An 18,040-nucleotide genomic window follows, 5' to 3' on the forward strand; every position below is an offset into this window, starting at 1 on the left:
AATGAAGAATGACCTACAAAAGGGCAATTTGGTATCTAATGATATTGAACACTCACTCCAATTAATCTTGGTTTTCATTTGTAAAAGGGTGTGCAGGTGCGTGTGAAGGTTTTATGGCTGCAGAGAAAATGCACACAATAAGAGCTATGTAAAGCAACTGAATGAGTCTGCAGAGTGTCACTCTCAATTGTCTTCAGAGGCATAAACTGCCTGTTCCTCTTCAGTGTGGGATTAACTCAAATGCCAGAGATGTGAATTCAGATGTCAGCAATGTTAACTATTCCATCCCTTTGAGAAAATAGGAAAGCCATGGCTGCAGCACTCCACAATTTATTGCAAGCTCGATTGCAAGCTGTGTGCAGCGATTCTCACAGATGGAGTACATTTTGGAGTTGAAGAAAAGAAGGGACAGTACCAACAATTTTTCTCCAGCCCAGTCATCTCCTACCTTAGGGTAGTTCTGTAGGCCTGGGGGGAGTTTTGATTCAGTTTGCATTTAAAGGGAAAGCTACTTAATTCACACCTTCTAAAACAATGCGAGAGCTGAAACACAGTCATTCTCTGAAATTTGCACTTCTCCAAATGTTGCAGTGTAGTTCTCCAATCAATGTTTACCCAACAATATGCATATTATTGAGGAGGGGAAACATACATTAAAATTAATAAAATGCCTCGTATTAGGGGAAAACACTTGCATAAAAAATTTTTTTTTATTAAGAGAAATTATTCTAATGGGGATTTTTTTATTATAAAAATCACAAATTGCAGAAATGTAGAGAACTGAATGTGAGATTAGAAAAATTAAAATCTGGGAGAACTGAAATTGACAGATCTTGGTCTATCCTTGGTTCCTATATCGCTGATGGTGTATACAGCACATTGGAGTGCAACTGGCATCATATCCTGGATGTATGGATATTATTCTTCTGTGTGTATTGCTTCATGACACCCATGTAAAATGACATTGGGTAGTTTGGGAGACAGAGCCAAGGTGATCAAAGACAAACAGCATCAGATGCTGAAACCAATGCATTCGGGTGGGTGGGGGAACCTATGGCCCTCTAGATATTGTTAGACTTACAATAGCTCCAGCCACCATGGCCAACAGGCAGGGATGATGGGAGTTGTAGTCCAGCAACATGTAAAGGGCTACAAATCCCCTACCCTTGCATTAGGGTGACCCATTCCACCAATGTTTGGGGAACACCTTAGGATTGCTTGTGATTTACACACACACACACACACACACACACACACACACACACACAAATATATTGTACTTTGTATCTAATGCTTTGAGTTCTAAAACTTTTGGCAAAAATGATGACCACCTGACCACAGAATAAAAAATCAGATATTGATTTGTTATTCTTTTAGAAGTTTGCATATTTTAATTGTGTGATAAAATCTATTTCGTGAATAGGGTTTCTGTTTTTCTTCCTATGTCTACATCTCTGTTTTAACAGCCTTCCACTCAGAAATGTATACATTTCTGTATGCTGAGTTGCTGGGCAAATGAACAGCAGTATTGCTGGTAAAATAGGAGATGACCTTAAAAAACAAACCACCTGGTAGCACAATGTGTATTGAACAAACCAAAATAGCCTGGCAGAGATCTGAACTTGGTGCCAGATGGAGCCACGGCATTATTGTCAATGCTGTTTATTTTTAACTAATTTTATTGTATTGCTGAGATTTTTTAATGGCTGTTTTTAATTGCTGCTAGCTAGCCTGAGGCTTTTTATAAGCATGTGGTGACATATGCACTGAAGAAATAGACAAATTACGTTTCTTTTCCATTAGAATGAGTTTTTCCACACTGGTGTCTACATTCAATTTAAACAGCATTGGTCTTGTTAGTGGGTAACATTATGCTAATAATAATAATAATAATAATAATTCAAAAAGAAAAGAAAATTGGGAGTAAAAGAGAAAAGAATCATTTCCTTTGTCGTCCCAGCACCTTATTCTTACCCCACATGCACCCCAAACTCCATTGTCTTCTTCTTATGTGGATTTTTTATTTTTTAGCTCTAGAGAAGCAACCCTTCAGTTGGGGCAAGGAAAAGAAAAGGAGGGGGAAAGAGGAAAGGCCTCTGTTGTCATAGTAACAGCTTGGTCCAGCTCAGTCTGTAGTTCTGCCTGATGTAAAAGAGACCTGACGCTGCTGTGCAGGCATTTGCCCAAGACAGATTGAACCTGACAGGCTCTTTATGATCTGAAACATTTATAAAGCAGGGGCCATGTGTGTGAGCATGTGTGTGTGTGTGTGTGTGTAGAGAGAGAAGGAAGGGTGAGATGGAAGTTAGAGCAGTGGCAACAGACTACTGTTACAGACAGAAAGAGGGCAAGAGAACCAGCCAAGGATGTTCAGCACATTCCACCAAAACATATTCTGCACTCAAGCTTCTGGATAAAGGATGGATCCTGCAAACAACTGTGGTGCATAAACCAAGTATTGTGCTTTGAGGCTGTGTTAAGATTCTGTGGTTTTTATCAGCTTATATGTAGATCTGGCAGTTTCAACTATTATTGTAAGCAACCCAGAGGACTTTTTTGTTCTTGGGTGGCCTCAAGTTGTAAGAAGTCAGTTTGTCAGTGAATAAAAGTGATCTGAAAAGTAAAGATGGAAAGCCTTGATGCACACAGCACATGGGGTTGCCAACTTTTTAAAACTAGCCCTAGTTCTATGCCCTTGATCTGTAGACATCAGCAAGTGCTTCCTTGCCATGAAAAATTCAAAAGCTTGTTGCTTATCAAGCAACTGTTAAAGGCACAAGAGGAGCCACTCGCACAAATCAAAATGATAGAGTGGGAAATATGGAGCAAGGTGATCCTGAAAATAAACTGGAGGGAATGGCTCGTTTTAGTTATACATACTAATGCACAGATTATGGGAAACAAGCAAGGAGAATTTGAGCTCCTAATAAAGGACAGTATTACTGAAACACGGTGGGAGGTGAACCTGAAGCATTTCCTGCTATAAAAAAGTAAGTAACCCGAAAAGCTTCCCCTATTATGTCAAGCACCTGGAGGAGAAAGCATTTTTAAAAGCGGGTGATTTTAGTAGCAACTGGAAGTGAATATGCACACCTCCATTTGTGGACTACAACCAACATTCTTTTTTGTTCTCATTGGATGTTAGGAGGTAGTCCAGGGTTGAAGAATCAGACTACTATGCAGTCCAAGCAGTATGTCTCGAGAGACAGTCTCACTGGGAATTATTCACAAGCAGTTGCACATAGAATAAACTGCAGCTTTGCTTCTCAAATTCAGTGCCATTGAAAAAAATTTAAAGGTGAGACTTACAGCTTGTGCCCCACTTGCTTTCATCCCCAGCTCCTAACTGACTGGGAGCAAGCCATGCTTTCAAGGGCAGACCAACGTCATCATCCTCATCATTAGGTGAAAGAGCCAGGTAAATCAGCATGATAAAGAGGTCCCATTCCTTCACCCCAAATCTTCATTGTGCTAACATCCATCTTATAAGTTAATTCTGGTCTATGTGTGCAATATCATCCTAAAGCACCAAAGCTTTATGCTAAGTGTGTTTAGCTTTTATGCAGCGTACAAAAGCCCGGCAGGTTCTCTGCAGCTGATACCGCTGCTTTGACTAATAGCCATCATATAATGGAAAGGTCTGTTAGCCAGGCCCGAATGCTCCCATTAGGTAGGTAGCTAATGTCAAGTCATGAACAACTCCAGCTCTAGGAGCACAGGAACATGACAGAGCAAATCAGCATCATGGCTTTGGCTTTTGAGGCTAATTCTCCCACCCTCTCTTCTAGCCTGCTTCTTTCATATGACACATATTCATCCAATTACTTCTCAGTGCTATGGATCAATGCGTCGAGAATAACTACTACTACCCACCTTCATCACTATTCTGTTCTGTGAGTGAGATTGGTTGGTTAAAGGAGAAGCTAGCTCCTACATGTTAGGAATCTGAACTTAATGCTTCTGAGAATTGTCTGTTTATTTATTAACATATATGAAATTTATTATAAAAACAATTTTTTAAAAAAAAATCATGCATAGAAGAAAATAAAACTCAACCAACACAGAAATAGTCATAGAAAACAAAACTGAAATCAATATTAGCCACATTTAGGTACTATTCCAAACTGTACAGATTATTTAAAAAAAAAAAATCCTTTCAGTAGCACCATAGAGACCAACTAAATTTGTTATTGGTATGAGCTTCCGTGTGCATGTGTGTGTGTATCTGAAGAAGTGTGCGTACACACGAAAGCTCATACCAATAACAAACTTAGTTGGTCTCTAAGGTGCTACTGGAAGGATTTAGTTTGTTTGTTTTTTACTATGGCAGACCAACAAGGCTACCTACCTGTGCAGATTATTATTACTTTGTACCTTTTTACCCTCTTTTTTTGCCCAGCTATTTGATTTGATCCAATGCTAATTAAAGTCATTGGTTGGTTTTTCTTGCTTTTAGCAGCATTATAATCCAGCTCTTTGAGGTTTTCTGAGGGCAGAGGGTTGCTTAATAAATATGCAGTTTTTATTAATTAATGGCAAAGGAACCAGATTCTTTTAAAGATACAGGAAGGTATTCAGCTGCAGTATTTCATGAGCATAAGGATTTCTGCTTGCACAACAGAATTTCTTCCCTTCTCCTCCCCCCATGCATTTGCCTCCCCAGATCTGCTCCAGAGGGTTAGAACATATTTAGGGGAAGCAGAGGGAAAGAACATTTCGTTGCACAAGCAGGAATCCTTGCACTGGTGGAACAATCCCCTTAGCGCTACACTGAATACAACCCACACCTTCTGAGATTCTATATTTATTCAGAGCTTAAACCAGAATATCTTGTCATTAAGAAATACAATCCCCCCCACCTCCAGGTAGTGCTTTATTACTATTGGGTCTCCTATGTAGAACATGGCTGTATACATGGGATACGCAGCTATTGAATACGGTATCTTTGGCATTGTTCGTAACAAGCAACATTAATCCCACAAGTCCAACATACGTCTGTTTCTTTTCCCCTCCTAATTTTCAATATGACACATTTTTTTCTATGTCCCCTGTGTCTGTGGACTTCTTTGGTGTACTACTGCAGTGCTTTAGCAATTGTCAAGGTATGGGAAGGGGAGAAGAGTTTAAAATCTGTATTCTTATTATTCTTTTTCTTCTTCTTTTAATGGTTTTGTTGATTTCTTTTCCCCATTGATGTCTTTGGCAACTCCCATCATCCGCAACTATCCGCTAAACTGGCTGAGGATAATGAGAGTTGTAGTCCAACAACTTACGGGGACCCAAGGTTAAAGAACACGGCATAACATGAAGTACTTGCTGCCAACGTCATACTTAGGTCACCATAAGCATAACACTAAGTGGGAAAATCTGGATTGTATCCAATACTGATCCTGCTCAAAGCAGACCCCTTGAAGTTAATAGAAATGACAGACTTAGGTTTGTTCATTTCAGTGGTCTACTCTTCAGTTGGTTACACCCCTCTGCATAGGAGCCAACTCCTAGGGGCCATGGGGGCTTCGGCCCAGCAATAAAATATTTGAGGGGACTGGGCCCCCCCAAAGGCAATGGTCATTGCCATTCAAATGGTGTGCATGCACTGCATCACGTGATTGATTATGTAGGGCAGGGCATACCTGGGCCACTGCAATATTTTATTCAAGTTGGCACCCCCGCCCCTCTGAACTGATGTTTGAAAGAAAGTCCCATAAACAGGAAAACAGTTCATACAGGCAGGGCTAGCATCCGTGGGCCTACAGGCAGGTATCCTTGGGCACCTTCATAGGGCCCACTGCTGATGCCTACCACATCCCCAAGACCAAAAATATTGGCCACTGCAAACCGGATCTAGTCACTCTTTTAGTTTCCTGCAATACCCTGACCTGTCATTGATCTGGGGTTTTGTGGGACAACAAAAGGGGTTCTAGACCCAGCTGCACTGAGCTGGTACTAGAGACAGGCATGTCTGTTTACAGAGGAAGGGCCCACCAAATGACACTTTGCTCAGGGACCCCTCAAGCCTAGAGTGAGGCCTAGTCATCATCTTTCAGGACTGTACCACATCAGATTGAAAAGGGGGGTTCACATGATGGAATGCTGTTCCATACCAAAAAGTAAAATACAGATGACCCTCAACTTTCATGGAACAAACACTGGAGTTGACACATTCCCATCAGATGAATGGACTCATTATCCCAAAGAGAAGTGAGAATTCTTCCCTACCTATATTAGGATGCTTCAGGAGACGGCAGATCCGAGCCTCTCGTTCCAGCTTCTGATGATCTGTAGGGAAAGATGGCAACAAATCAGTGTGTCTGAAAGAGCAGCATGCATGCTATCCTCAGCTGATTGTAGGCTAGTCATTAGCTCTCCATATTATTCCTCTGGGATTTATAGCATGCAAATCCAGGCAGCGAAGAACTTGGGATAATTTAACAAAAGTTATCTAAATATTCAGCTAAGGGGCAAGTGACTATAGAATTGTTGAGGCAAACTTTTCCAGCTGCTGTCAGAATTGTCAGCCTTTAACGTCCTTAAGAAATCTAAATCACCCACCCATCCACTTAGTGGCTATTCACCCAAAAGCCCTTCTATGACCAACTTGGAAATGATTATTCTGTATGAAAATAAAATTACTTCCTTGAACTCTAGGAAAAAATGATATAGGAATGATTTCTTGGCAATATCCACAAGTACCTTGAAACTAAGCTAGAGCTGACAATCTCCTGTGTTATGTTCCACTTTTAAGAATTAATGCTAATTTATAATACGCTTCTGCTTGTGCCACTTCCCCAAGGGACAAGAAGTTCCAGGGACAGTGTCATAGTGCTTACTTCCTTTCAATGAGATTACACCTTTTGTAATATATGTTTATCTGCAACACACACAAAAATGCAAGTAAGCAGTCAGGACAATGAGAATTGATAGTCATCAAAAAACAAATTATCCTCTGATTCTGCAGGTAGCTGTAACCCCTTGCACCTCATAGAATTGTAGAGCTGAAGGAGTCCCACAGAGTCACCTAGTCCAACCTCCTACAAAGCAGAAATCACAACCTCAAAGGTAAAGGGTAAACAACCTCAAAGGCATGTCTTTAAAACACAAGTCAACCTAGCACTGGCTACTTGCAACTCACTCAGGATCAAGCCACACAAAAATCTGGAGTTATTTTGCATCATAGCAAGCAGGGCTCGCATCAATAGCAACAAGATTTTTAACAAAGGTGGGTGAGTGAGTGGAAATACCCACTGCACAACTTCATTTGCAGATAGTGGGGAAACCTTTTCTTTTGGCATTTAAATTTAAAAAGAAGGGTCTCTTGGCCAAGACCGATTTTACAAATGTGAGTTCTTCCCTAGCAAGCTCACTGACTGCTGGTTGAATATAACATCCTACAAACAAACAGCCTAAATGTCTAGCTCGGTTTTGTTCTGATGTAGCAGCCATGTGCCTCTTTATGTCCCCACCTCCCATTTTCCTTGCTCACCTTCCTAGTACAAAGCGCCACTTGTCCCCTTTCTCTCAGCCTCTTTCTTGAGATAAACACACACAATTAGGTTTGTGTTGAAGTAAGATATGAGGAATCCAGCAGTGTGAACTTTCTGCTGCCTGTTCCCCATTGTGTTGCAAATGTGCCTCGGAGCTTGGGGAAAACAGTCTCACACTCCGCCAGAGGTGCCAAACATCAAAAGCTTAACAAGCTCCAGCAGACCATGAATGGCTATGTATGTGCGAGCACAGCACTGATCTTTCACTGCTGTTTTCTTTTAGCCTGCCTATCCCAACAGGGCATATGGCAATAAGAAAAGCAAGCTTAATTCTTCCTTGGTGTTCTTTTGCCTCGTGGCAGCCTCTGAATTGTCAGATTCCCTCCCCACAGAGGGGCATCTAGCGTATCTGTTGTATACATTCCCCTGTACTCTGAAGACACACACAGGCCTCTGGCCTCTGACAATTCATATATTTTTGTAGGCTGGACCTCTTCTGTTTTTGTTTAACCTACACTGTGCTGCTTTTCTTTGGAATTACTTCCTTTGTTTTAAATAATACATACCCTCCAACATGATGTCCCTTTCCATCATCACCCTCACTTTATTATTTACACCCCACCCATCTGACTGGGTTGCCCCAGCTACTATGGCCTGCTTTCAACATATATAAAAACATACTAGAAATTAAACATTTTAAAACTTCCCTATAGAGGGCTGCCTTCAGATGTCTTGTAATCAGCATTCAAAACTCCCATTGTTCTAGGCGCATTTTGCTACAGGGAATTTCATAAACGCAAGCAGTTTCTGAGCTCTGGGCACAATACAGCACATAAGATTTCAGATTAAAATTGCCACTGTTTCTAGGAAGTAAATCCCAACCAAGTTCAATGGGGCTTCCTCCCAACTAAAGCATGAATGGATTGGGGATCTGTAAACTTTTCTTTTCAACCCAACATTAAATGTTCTTTTAATGTATGATGTGCTTTGAATTCAAAATACACTAGCCAGTTAGTTATGATGGTTTAAGCAGCACATGATAAAGTGTTATCTACCTCAGACTCTCACAGTGATGCTTAAAATCAAAACAAACTTTGGAGTGGACACTCAAGGTGGATGTCTCTGCCATCAGTTGTATAGGCCTTTAATATGTGTTAATTGTGGTGCCAAAAAGATATATTTATATGAAGGTAAGGGGGTGTAGGGAGAATCCAGGGCTTGTCTGCAGAGTGGAAGGAAAAGAGGACCTTTTTCTGCCTTCCCACTTTCAGCCACTCTCTGAAGACTGCAGAAGGGACCCTCTTAAGAATATTAGAGGGGTGGGCAGGGAAAAGACTAGACCACGTGAAAAACGAGCATAAGATTTGAGCTGCAGTTCATTCATTTTCAGCTTTGTATTCATGTTATTAAAAAAGTGCACTTAGACATTCCATTGTCGCGCCCATATCCTACATTTTAAGGTGCCATTTAGCTCCTAACTTTCATATCTCAGTTTCTAACGCTGCTTCTAATGGCTGTGTAGTTACTTATCTCCTTGGCTTGGGGGTCACATAAATCAATAAATCCCAACATTTCTACAATGAAACTAGGGACATTCCTAAGGAAAAGGAGGACATTCTGGGATCAAACCAGAAACTGGGACATCTTCTGTAAATCCAGGACTGTCCTTGGAAAATAGGGACACTTGGTAGGGTCTAATTATATGGTATTGTTGGAACATGTCCTGGGGCCTTATGGGTGAAGGGCAGGTAAGAAATCTTATACAGTGGTACTTCTAGTTACGAACTTAATTCGTTCCGGAGGTCCGTTCTTAATCTGAAACTCTTCTTAACTAGAGGCGTGCTTTCGCTAATGGAGCCTCTTGCTGCCACTGCGCCACCGGCACACATTTTCCATTCTCATCCTGGGGCAAAGTTCTCAACTTAAGGTAACTCTTCCCGGTTAGCGGAGTTTGTAACCTGAAGTGTTTGGAACCTGAGGCATTTGTAACTCAAGGTACCACTGTAAATAAATCCACAAAACCGCCACACTCATGAGTATGCAAGAATCACTATGCTTGCACAAACACACCTGAAAGAACATGAAGTTGTAGAACTTCACTGTTTTGACTATGCTCACCCTCGTGATACACCTCAGGAGCAAAAATATATCGGCCTCACATCAGGAGTAAAAAGGATTGTGAGCAATCACCTTTCTGGTGGGAACTTGATGTTCCACAGAATTTGCTCCTTGAGCTTTGTGGCAGTCCCACATTTGTCTATCATAGGGCCCTCCCTACAAGGCACCTGTGCTTCTACCTTCTTCAGGAACAGTTTCCATTTATGACTATACAAAGCTGCTTTATACTGTAGAAAACCTAATTGATGGTTGTCAAACAGCAGGTTTTCCCAGAGAAAGCGGCAGGACAACAACAACAGCCTCTTGGACCTATGACTTGAAATCACTTGAAATCATGGGGCAAATGGGAGTGTGGATGGGCCCTAAGTTTCAATAGGGGATGAGGTCTAAGGGATTGAGCCAAAGGCTTGTTCTAAATCAAGAGAGAAGAAAGGTATCACAGTTGTTCTGGAGGACACTGCCTGCATAAGGGGGAAAGAGCAGAACTGAACAAGTTTGGATGATAGACATCCTTTAATTGGAGGTGCTGAAGCTTGAACCTTGAACTTTTATGGATGCAGATCATAAGCCCTACCACAAAGCTGTGGCTTTTACTGACAAGGTTCACCCTCTGCAGCTGCGTAAGTAGGAAGGCGCTGTGAAAATGAAAAACAGCAGGATATAAAATGTGGTTCTTCACATAGAATTGACTTCGATCCTCTCCCTGGCACTGGCAATGATACTCCTAATTTGATTAAAGATTATATATCAGCCATGGGATCTCAGCACCAGCGTGAACCTTGCATTCTCAACAAAAAAAGTGTTAAAAGAGCTGCGCACAGATTCTCTGATATCTTCAACACTCTTGAGCCTTGTTAGCTGAACTAGCAATGGTTGTTTTCTAGAACATTGAAATATAGAATCTTGTATTTGTTTCTCTCCATTTTACAGTGTAGTGCTTTGTGCCCATCGCTCTACATTTTATTGGCTTCTTAGTACATAGAATGAATATCCTGGGAGCAGAGTGCTCCCCTTGCTAGCATTTATGAAAGTGTTTTATTGCACCAGGCACCAACAACTGAAGCAAGTGTTTCATCATCATTATTGGAACACAGCACAGCTCAGCCATTGCATTTAGTGGCTATTGAGAATGGAGCAGACCTTTTGCACTAGCCTCCCTGGCCACAGAGGGATTCCTGGATGCTGTAGCTTCTGGTACTTTGAATGCAAGAAGGATTCCGCAGGCTAATGTCACTGAGTCTGACAGGCAGCTCTTCCTAATACAAAGCTAACATTTTCCCTAATTCGGCTCCACTGCATTTCTACTCATGCACCTGCCATGTAAAGCTTTGAATAATCCTTTTCAATCCTTGGCGTTTACATCTAGAGACTCATCATTGCAGCATTTTCTTGCTAAGCTATGCAGTCATAGACACAGCTCTTAATCTTTCCCACCTAAATCACCTCCTCCTCATTGAATTCATTGTTGTCTCCGCTTACAATTCCCTCCCATTGCTTTGTCTCTGATGCTTGCAGTGAGTGCGGGTGTGTGTGTGCAAGAAACAAAGGAGGCAAACCAACAAAAATGAACCAACAACAACAGTTTTCTTCTTCTCATGGGCACACTACACCTCTTCTTCTAATCTGCTTTCTGGAAAAAACACACTGGCTCTTAAGTTTTCAATATGTCCATACCATTGGTGCCACTAGCTGGCAAAGACTGCAGAGCCATCAATGGTCTAAGCCATTATAAGGCAGTCTTGTTCTCTGTGCTATAGTTCTGGTTGCAATTCCAGCAACGGCAGCCAATTATGTGGAACAAGAGCGAGGAAACGCACATCGTAACGATGTCAGAATGTCGGGTTAACTGGACTAGACATTGCAGTGGGAAGTGGGGAGCTTCACGCAGGCTTCCCATTTCCAGCAAGAGCTCCTTGTTCCTTGCAAAGGGAAATAATCTTGACTTCATTGACTTCAATGGGATTTAAGCAGTTGAGGTGTCGCCACCATTCTCTGCATACTTCTGTCAGAGGAGGTACCATGAATTGAGTAAACATGCATATGACTATGCTGTATGCGTAGGATTGCAGCCTCAATCTAGAGGGGTAATAAACCTCTAATTCTATGATAAACTGGTTGAGGAGGCGCAGTGTCTATTTCTGCATACTTAATGGTACTGATTCAGTACTGAATTTGTACCGAAGATGCAACCGTACCAATTTGACAGGTCAAATGATATCTACCTTGGATTCCCTCCTCCCACACACATCTAATGATCTTGCTGATGCACAGCTCAATATTTTATTTGATCTGTGTACAACAGCCCAAGGACTGAACACCACGCCCTCCCCACCCAGCTCCCCTACTGTACTAGGCCTTCGGTACTCTTCACAATCCACAAACCCCAATCCTGGCTACCAAGGGCCCTGCTCTGCATTCTCCTCAAATCCTTTTTCCTGTCTGGAATGCCTAATCTTAAACTGGGATAATTCATCTTGTTTGCCTTGATGGAGGATAAAAGATGTGAGTGCTGGTTAGTGGGTGAGCGTATGTAGAAATATCTGGCTTTTAGTGTTTCAAGGCAAAAGAGTGCCACCTTTTGCTCCACCCATTTTTGCCTCTGATCCCGCCCACCACTGGCACGAAGCCCTTGGAAGGTTGCCCTGTGATGAAATGCCATCCCTGAAACTGAAAGGACCCATGCATGTAGCACTAGGTCAACCTTGTAAATAAGTCCATTCAATCCCGCAGAAATTCCTACTAGCCTGCTTAGTGCTGTCAAAGGAACACAGAAGGGCTCCTGTACCCACTGCAATTTCTACACTGAGTGTGGAGAAGAGGGGCTTTCCCCTCCTTTGGCAATCCACTTGTTTTTTATGCAGGGCACAGAGGGGAGGCTGGGCTCTCCACTCATCCTCTGCCGACCCTCCATGCAATTCCTTGTTGCCAGCAGTGAGTGCTTAAATACAAGGTCGCATTTGATGCACATTTGTAGTACTTTTTTTAAAAAGAAATGAATAATCCCTAAGTGGTACATAAATACAAATTAAGTGTAGGTTCCTAAATTTCTCAAGTGGGTTCTGTCAGCTGCCAAGGAGGGAATCAGCTTGCTTATACCACTCACAGTGTCCTGAGGAGAACACCTCTCACCTAGCGTAGGAACAAATGTTCCTCTTTTGGCTGACAAAACGTCGCAAAGAATGGTTGAGCAGCACGAGAGAAAGCTTTCTTCCCTGTGACGTCTGTCCATGTATTTCCAATTGCGTCAGAGTTATTGGCGTGCATCAACCATATCCTTCTCAAGAAATGAAGGGAAAATAGGAAGCAGACTTATACTGAGTGGAAGCACCGGTTGGTCCAGCTCACAACTGTCTACACTAATAGGGGAGGCTCCTGCCATGGCTGCATACCGTCCAGCTTTTCTGGAGCCAAAACTGGGACACACAACTTCTGGGATGAGCTCTCAGGTGAGTCACATGACACGTGCCACACTTTTTTCAGCGTGAGATCTCACACGGTGCCCAAAAATGAACATTTTTGGGCACCACACAGCCTGAAAATGTGCTTTTGGGAGGAAGTCAAGTGCTTTAAATGTTTGGTGTGGTTGTATTCAGCTTAAACTCTGCCCAAGGCCTGGACTGAAAGCATGGCAGTTGCTAGTCCTACCTGGAAATGCCAGGAACTGGTTGTGTTTATATTTCCTGTTCAGGCATATAATGCCTGAATAGGCTTATCTTGGAGTAAACCCAATATTGTGGACTTGGCTCAGGTTTACATGCAATTGTTAGGTGGCTTTAGGCACCTAATAACTCTCTCAGCTATCCCACCTACAATGTGCAAATAACAATGTGAGATACTACCCAGGGCTGTCGTAAAGGAGATATGGGAAACCTCTGGCCCACCAATTTTGGCTGAACTATAACTTCATCAGTCCCAGCAGGCATGACAAATAGCTATGGATGATGGGACCTGTGGTTCAGCAACTGTTGGCAGCCAACCATTTCCGTGAAATGTTGTGTGAATTGCTTTGAATCCTTTAAAATGCTTATTATTTCTGGAGAGGGATGTTTCTTCGAGCCCCCTGACCAAGCGGCACGGCAGAACAATATGTTTTGTTCTGCTGTTGCCATGTCATTTCCAACAAGTTGGATGGCTGTTTGCTGCACAGTATTTAACTCCAGGTGCCATCCTGTGTGGGTTTGCTGCAAACTCCACTTGTTCTATTGTGAAAGAAGAAAGTATCCTCCTTCAGTTTCCGAGGAGAGCCAACAGGAAATAATGATCACTGTGTGAACGGAATGTGTGGGGATACTCAGATATAGCAAGGAGCGGTGCAAAGCAGCAAGAGGAGCCTTTTTCCTTTTCAGAAAGGACGTAGTGTGTGTTTGGTTGTACATGGTCATATTGCTTCTATTCATGCTTTTTAAAAAGCCCAAGAGGTGCTATGATATCAAACACATGACATGGCAATGAATTTGCATTGGGTCCTGTAGTAGTACTGTACTGTTATGTGAAATCTGTAGTTCTTCCAGAAGGTTTGGAAATTGTCACTCACTTATCAACATCAGCAAGATTGTCTATGTTTAAATAATAGTAATAGTAGTAGTAGTAATAATAGTAGTAGCAGTAGTAGATCCATCTTCTGTATCAGAATGTCTGAGAATTTGGGACAAAGAGTGTTTGGTTGGGTTGACAGGGAGATAATGGCATCATTTAGATAACACACCAAACCATGGTTCAGTGTAATATGAATGAGCACAGCTCTTTGGGAAGTCCTCCTTCCTTTGCCTTCCTCCAGCATGGTGAGGAGGAGGATTTTTAGGCCTTTTCTCTTTGTCTTATTTAACAATAGCACCCCATTTTGTGTAAGCACACATGATGGTTCAATACAAACCATGATTAGTTTCAACAAGCCAGCCTAATAATCCATGGTTAGAAATTGGCTTGTCTGGAAACTAATTTGTCTCAAATTTCAAATGAATTTTGTTTATGCTACGCATGATGGGGATCAAATCCCAGAGCCCATGCAAGTAGGAGTGATTCCACAGACCACATCTCACTCCTCCGCTTTGACCCTGACTCTCCCCCTGAACAAACCCTCCTGCCTCACACTGAGGATGCTATAACTATGTATTTTGCAGAGCTTCCAGAGGGTCACTCCAGCCTGGTTTGTTGGAGTTCGTAGTTAATAAGCCTGGTCATTCTCCTAGTTGGAAATCATCCCCCAAGGAATCAGTGGTCCCCAGCATCCTGCCTGAAGCAGTCACAGGCCAATAAAATTTGCTGGTGGACAAAGCACAGCAAGCTCCCTGCCTTAAGTACAAAAGCTGCAAACAGCAGGGTGTTACTGCCATTGTAGATAGCTGGGTGGGGGGGAGGGAGGTGCACCTGTTCTTTTAACTGTGACTGGCAGGTGAGATCTCACTCTCCTGTTTTGCAAAGAAGTGATCGTTAAGCATTTCATTTTACCTTCACAGCCAGGGAACAAAGAGGCAGGGAATTTTATCCTCCCACTCTGCCCTTTTATACAGAGGTATTTCCTTCATTCCCTTAATACTGAAAGCGATATGAGAAATGTAACCCTTCTATACAATCACAAGCTGGAAGGTGGGGCAGTGGGGGGGAAATAGCCAGGAGGCTCTACAGGATATCTCTTGAAACACAGGCCTAGTTTCAACTGTAAACAGTTGATTCATGTGTGGCAGATGTCTGGCTCGAAGGGCAATCCAGCCAGATGGGTGGGGTATAAATAATAAAATGGTTATTATTATTCTTCTTATTATTACTCAAGAGGGGGCAATGGCATTCATGAAAGGCAGAAGAACGTCCAACCTTCTGCTTAGACTGCCCTTAAACCTTAGGCTGCTAAAAGATTGTCCTAACACATGGCAGGGAATCAAGAACTCTGCTTCTTCCTTTTGCACCTGCTGTTGGAGGTCTATACTCTGTTGGACTAGAGCCACTGGCAGGAAACCAGTTAATTGAAGGAGAGAAGGTACCCAAGGTGGTCAGATAGATGGAGGGAAAGATGGCTCTGCAAAACGGTAGTCCTATAAACGTCACACACTTTGGGTTCTGGCATGCATCCCCTGACAGATTACAGCCAAGTGAAGGTAGCGCTCAGCAAAGAGAAGTCCCCCGACTACTGAACCAGACATACCTTTTCTCTGACATACTGAGTAAGTTCTGAGTTCTCTGGGCTCACTTTATGGCTCCTGTGAACAGGTCTATCACTAGGGGGTTTGCACTGGTAAGTGGGGCGCAGGCTTTATCTCAATGGGAACTACTGGGATTATCTCTCTAGAGTGTTTGCTATCAGAACTTTGAGAAGTGAACCCTCTCCCTGGATAAAGCATGAGTGGATGAAGATGAGTCTAGCAGGTGACGATCCATTGGAAGGATGGGAATGTTACAACCATGTTTGCAGATGCGCCGGAAGAGGATGCATAGGGTTACACAAGATTGCCATTAGTTTTTTGGAAATTGGGTTTCTAAGCCAAGCAAAATTCATCAACTGGACCCAAAATAGCTGCAAAGGGGGGAGGTATTAATGTTACATGTGGTGCAGGGTACCGAATTGACCGTTTCTATTCATACAGTAGGTGTAATTATAATTTAAAAGTGCTCCTTTAGATTTTCTTTACAGGGGGTTTGAGATGAAAAGAGAAAGTAACTCAAAAGTTCCATGGTCTGGTGTACATCAAGGAATGGAGGGCAGGTATTATTCTGTACATCTGTATGATCAATAAATGCTTTCCATATTTTCTTTTTTAAAAAAAAAAAAAAAGATGAGTCTAACTGAAAAGCTGAGATGGATGCCTCTGTCTGAAGACCTGAGGTGAGGTAACAGATCTGCTGGTGGGAGTGCACATGCTGCTAACTTGCATTTTTGCTATACTTGTGTGGTAGTGAAATGAACAAAATGTAACATAACCACAGTAAGTGTTCACAGCTTTCTCCTCCAAAGGAAGCCAACTCTGCCTCTGGAACTTCTCACTGTTTGGGGAAGCAGAGCGTGCAGAACACAATGAACTTTTGGGGGGGTATTGTTATTGTTGGTTTTTATACTGTAAACCTCTCTTTGATCTTCGCATGAAGGGTGGTTTAAAAATGTAATAAATAATTGCATACATAAATTACACTATTTCTAACCTTAAGCACCAATACCGTCCTAAGTAGACATCATTGTCTCTTGGGAACATCAGAAACAATCTGAGACAAGCCAGTGCTTAACAAATATGAATTTATTTGTTTTATTTTTTATTTTATTGCAAAATCTATTTATTTCTGACAACCTGTCTCAGAAACATGGACCCACACCAGAGGAGGAAAAGTCCCATTGCACTAGCAGCAGTCCTTCCATGAGTGCAATTATTTAGTTGAATACCACCCCCAGTCCGCATGTATGTCTACATGTGGGAGAGAAGTATATGGGGTCTCTACATCACTGTCTGCAGAATACTTTGAGATCATCAGCCCCATATAAGGGATCTGGAAAGAGCCAGAACCAGACAGTTATAAACCTTTCCCTTGCTTTTACCCATCTCCTGTTATATGGACTGAAATGCTAAATGAATGTCTCCTTCTTCCTCAAAGCAACCTCTCCTTCTGTTTGTGCTATTGCAATCTGTCACTATGAAATGAGAGAAAAGAAGGAGCAGCAGTTAGTGTGGAGGAGACGGCCAGAACAGATCCAGCTCTTCTTAAAACTCAAAAGGTACAAAGGGAAATTAGGAGACACTAAGTAAAATGGTTTGACCAAACTGCGGGAGGCAGTGGAAGACAGGAGTGCCTGGCGTGCTCTAGTCCATGGGGTCACGAAGAGTCGGACACGACTATATGACTAAACAACAACAAAGTAAAATGGAACACGAATTTAAGAAAGGAGGAGGTACAATAACTCTGGAGACTAAAGCTACAATCCTACGCACACTTCCCTAGGAGTAATGGGACTCAATGGGGCTTACCGTACTTCTCAGTAGGCATGTACAGACTAGCAGCTGTTCAGCACAATCCTCACATACACAAAAGTAAGTCCCACCCTTTTCAATGGGGCGTATTCCCACATAAGTGGATATAGATGCAGCCTTAGTGGTCCACCTAGAATAGATCTGGCCGTCACATTGGGCCCCAGAATCCACACCAGACTGATGCAGAATGGATTATATTTGGTGATAATAATATGTTGTTATGGGTTTGATTTGCTTACCTTTTCAGGGCCAACTCCATACATTACATTTCTAGGTATTGTAAGCAATGCCTACAAACACAATGCCACACAAGCATATTGATCAAGGACCTTCGTATGACTGCTTCTACCTCCTAATGTTGTTGTTGTGATTATTAATTTTGGCCCTCCTCTTCACTGCTGCGCACACAAGCAGTTTACAACACATAGGTATAAAGCATGATACAAAAGCTCTCTGAAATTAAAATGGGATGGTTTTAAATGACTAGAT

General features: G+C 42.2%; 1 protein-coding gene across 3 annotated transcripts in view; it reads right to left on the reverse strand.

The window, feature by feature from the left end:
* Positions 1-18,040, reverse strand: part of CAMK2A (calcium/calmodulin dependent protein kinase II alpha) — a 105,342-nt gene that overhangs the window by 49,905 nt on the left and 37,397 nt on the right. For all 3 annotated transcript variants that reach the window (XR_014153867.1, XR_014153868.1, XM_081851446.1), the window contains exon 3: positions 6,220-6,279. Coding sequence is in view for 1 of the 3 variants with exons in the window: in XM_081851446.1 (XP_081707572.1) it covers positions 6,220-6,279 (60 nt within the window). In the remaining 2 variants the exon portion in view is untranslated. The remainder of the gene's footprint in view (positions 1-6,219; positions 6,280-18,040) is intronic.

The sequence above is a fragment of the Podarcis erhardii genome (assembly GCF_964252035.2).
Source record: "Podarcis erhardii genome assembly, chromosome: 2".
Classification (NCBI taxonomy): Eukaryota; Metazoa; Chordata; class Lepidosauria; order Squamata; family Lacertidae; genus Podarcis; species Podarcis erhardii.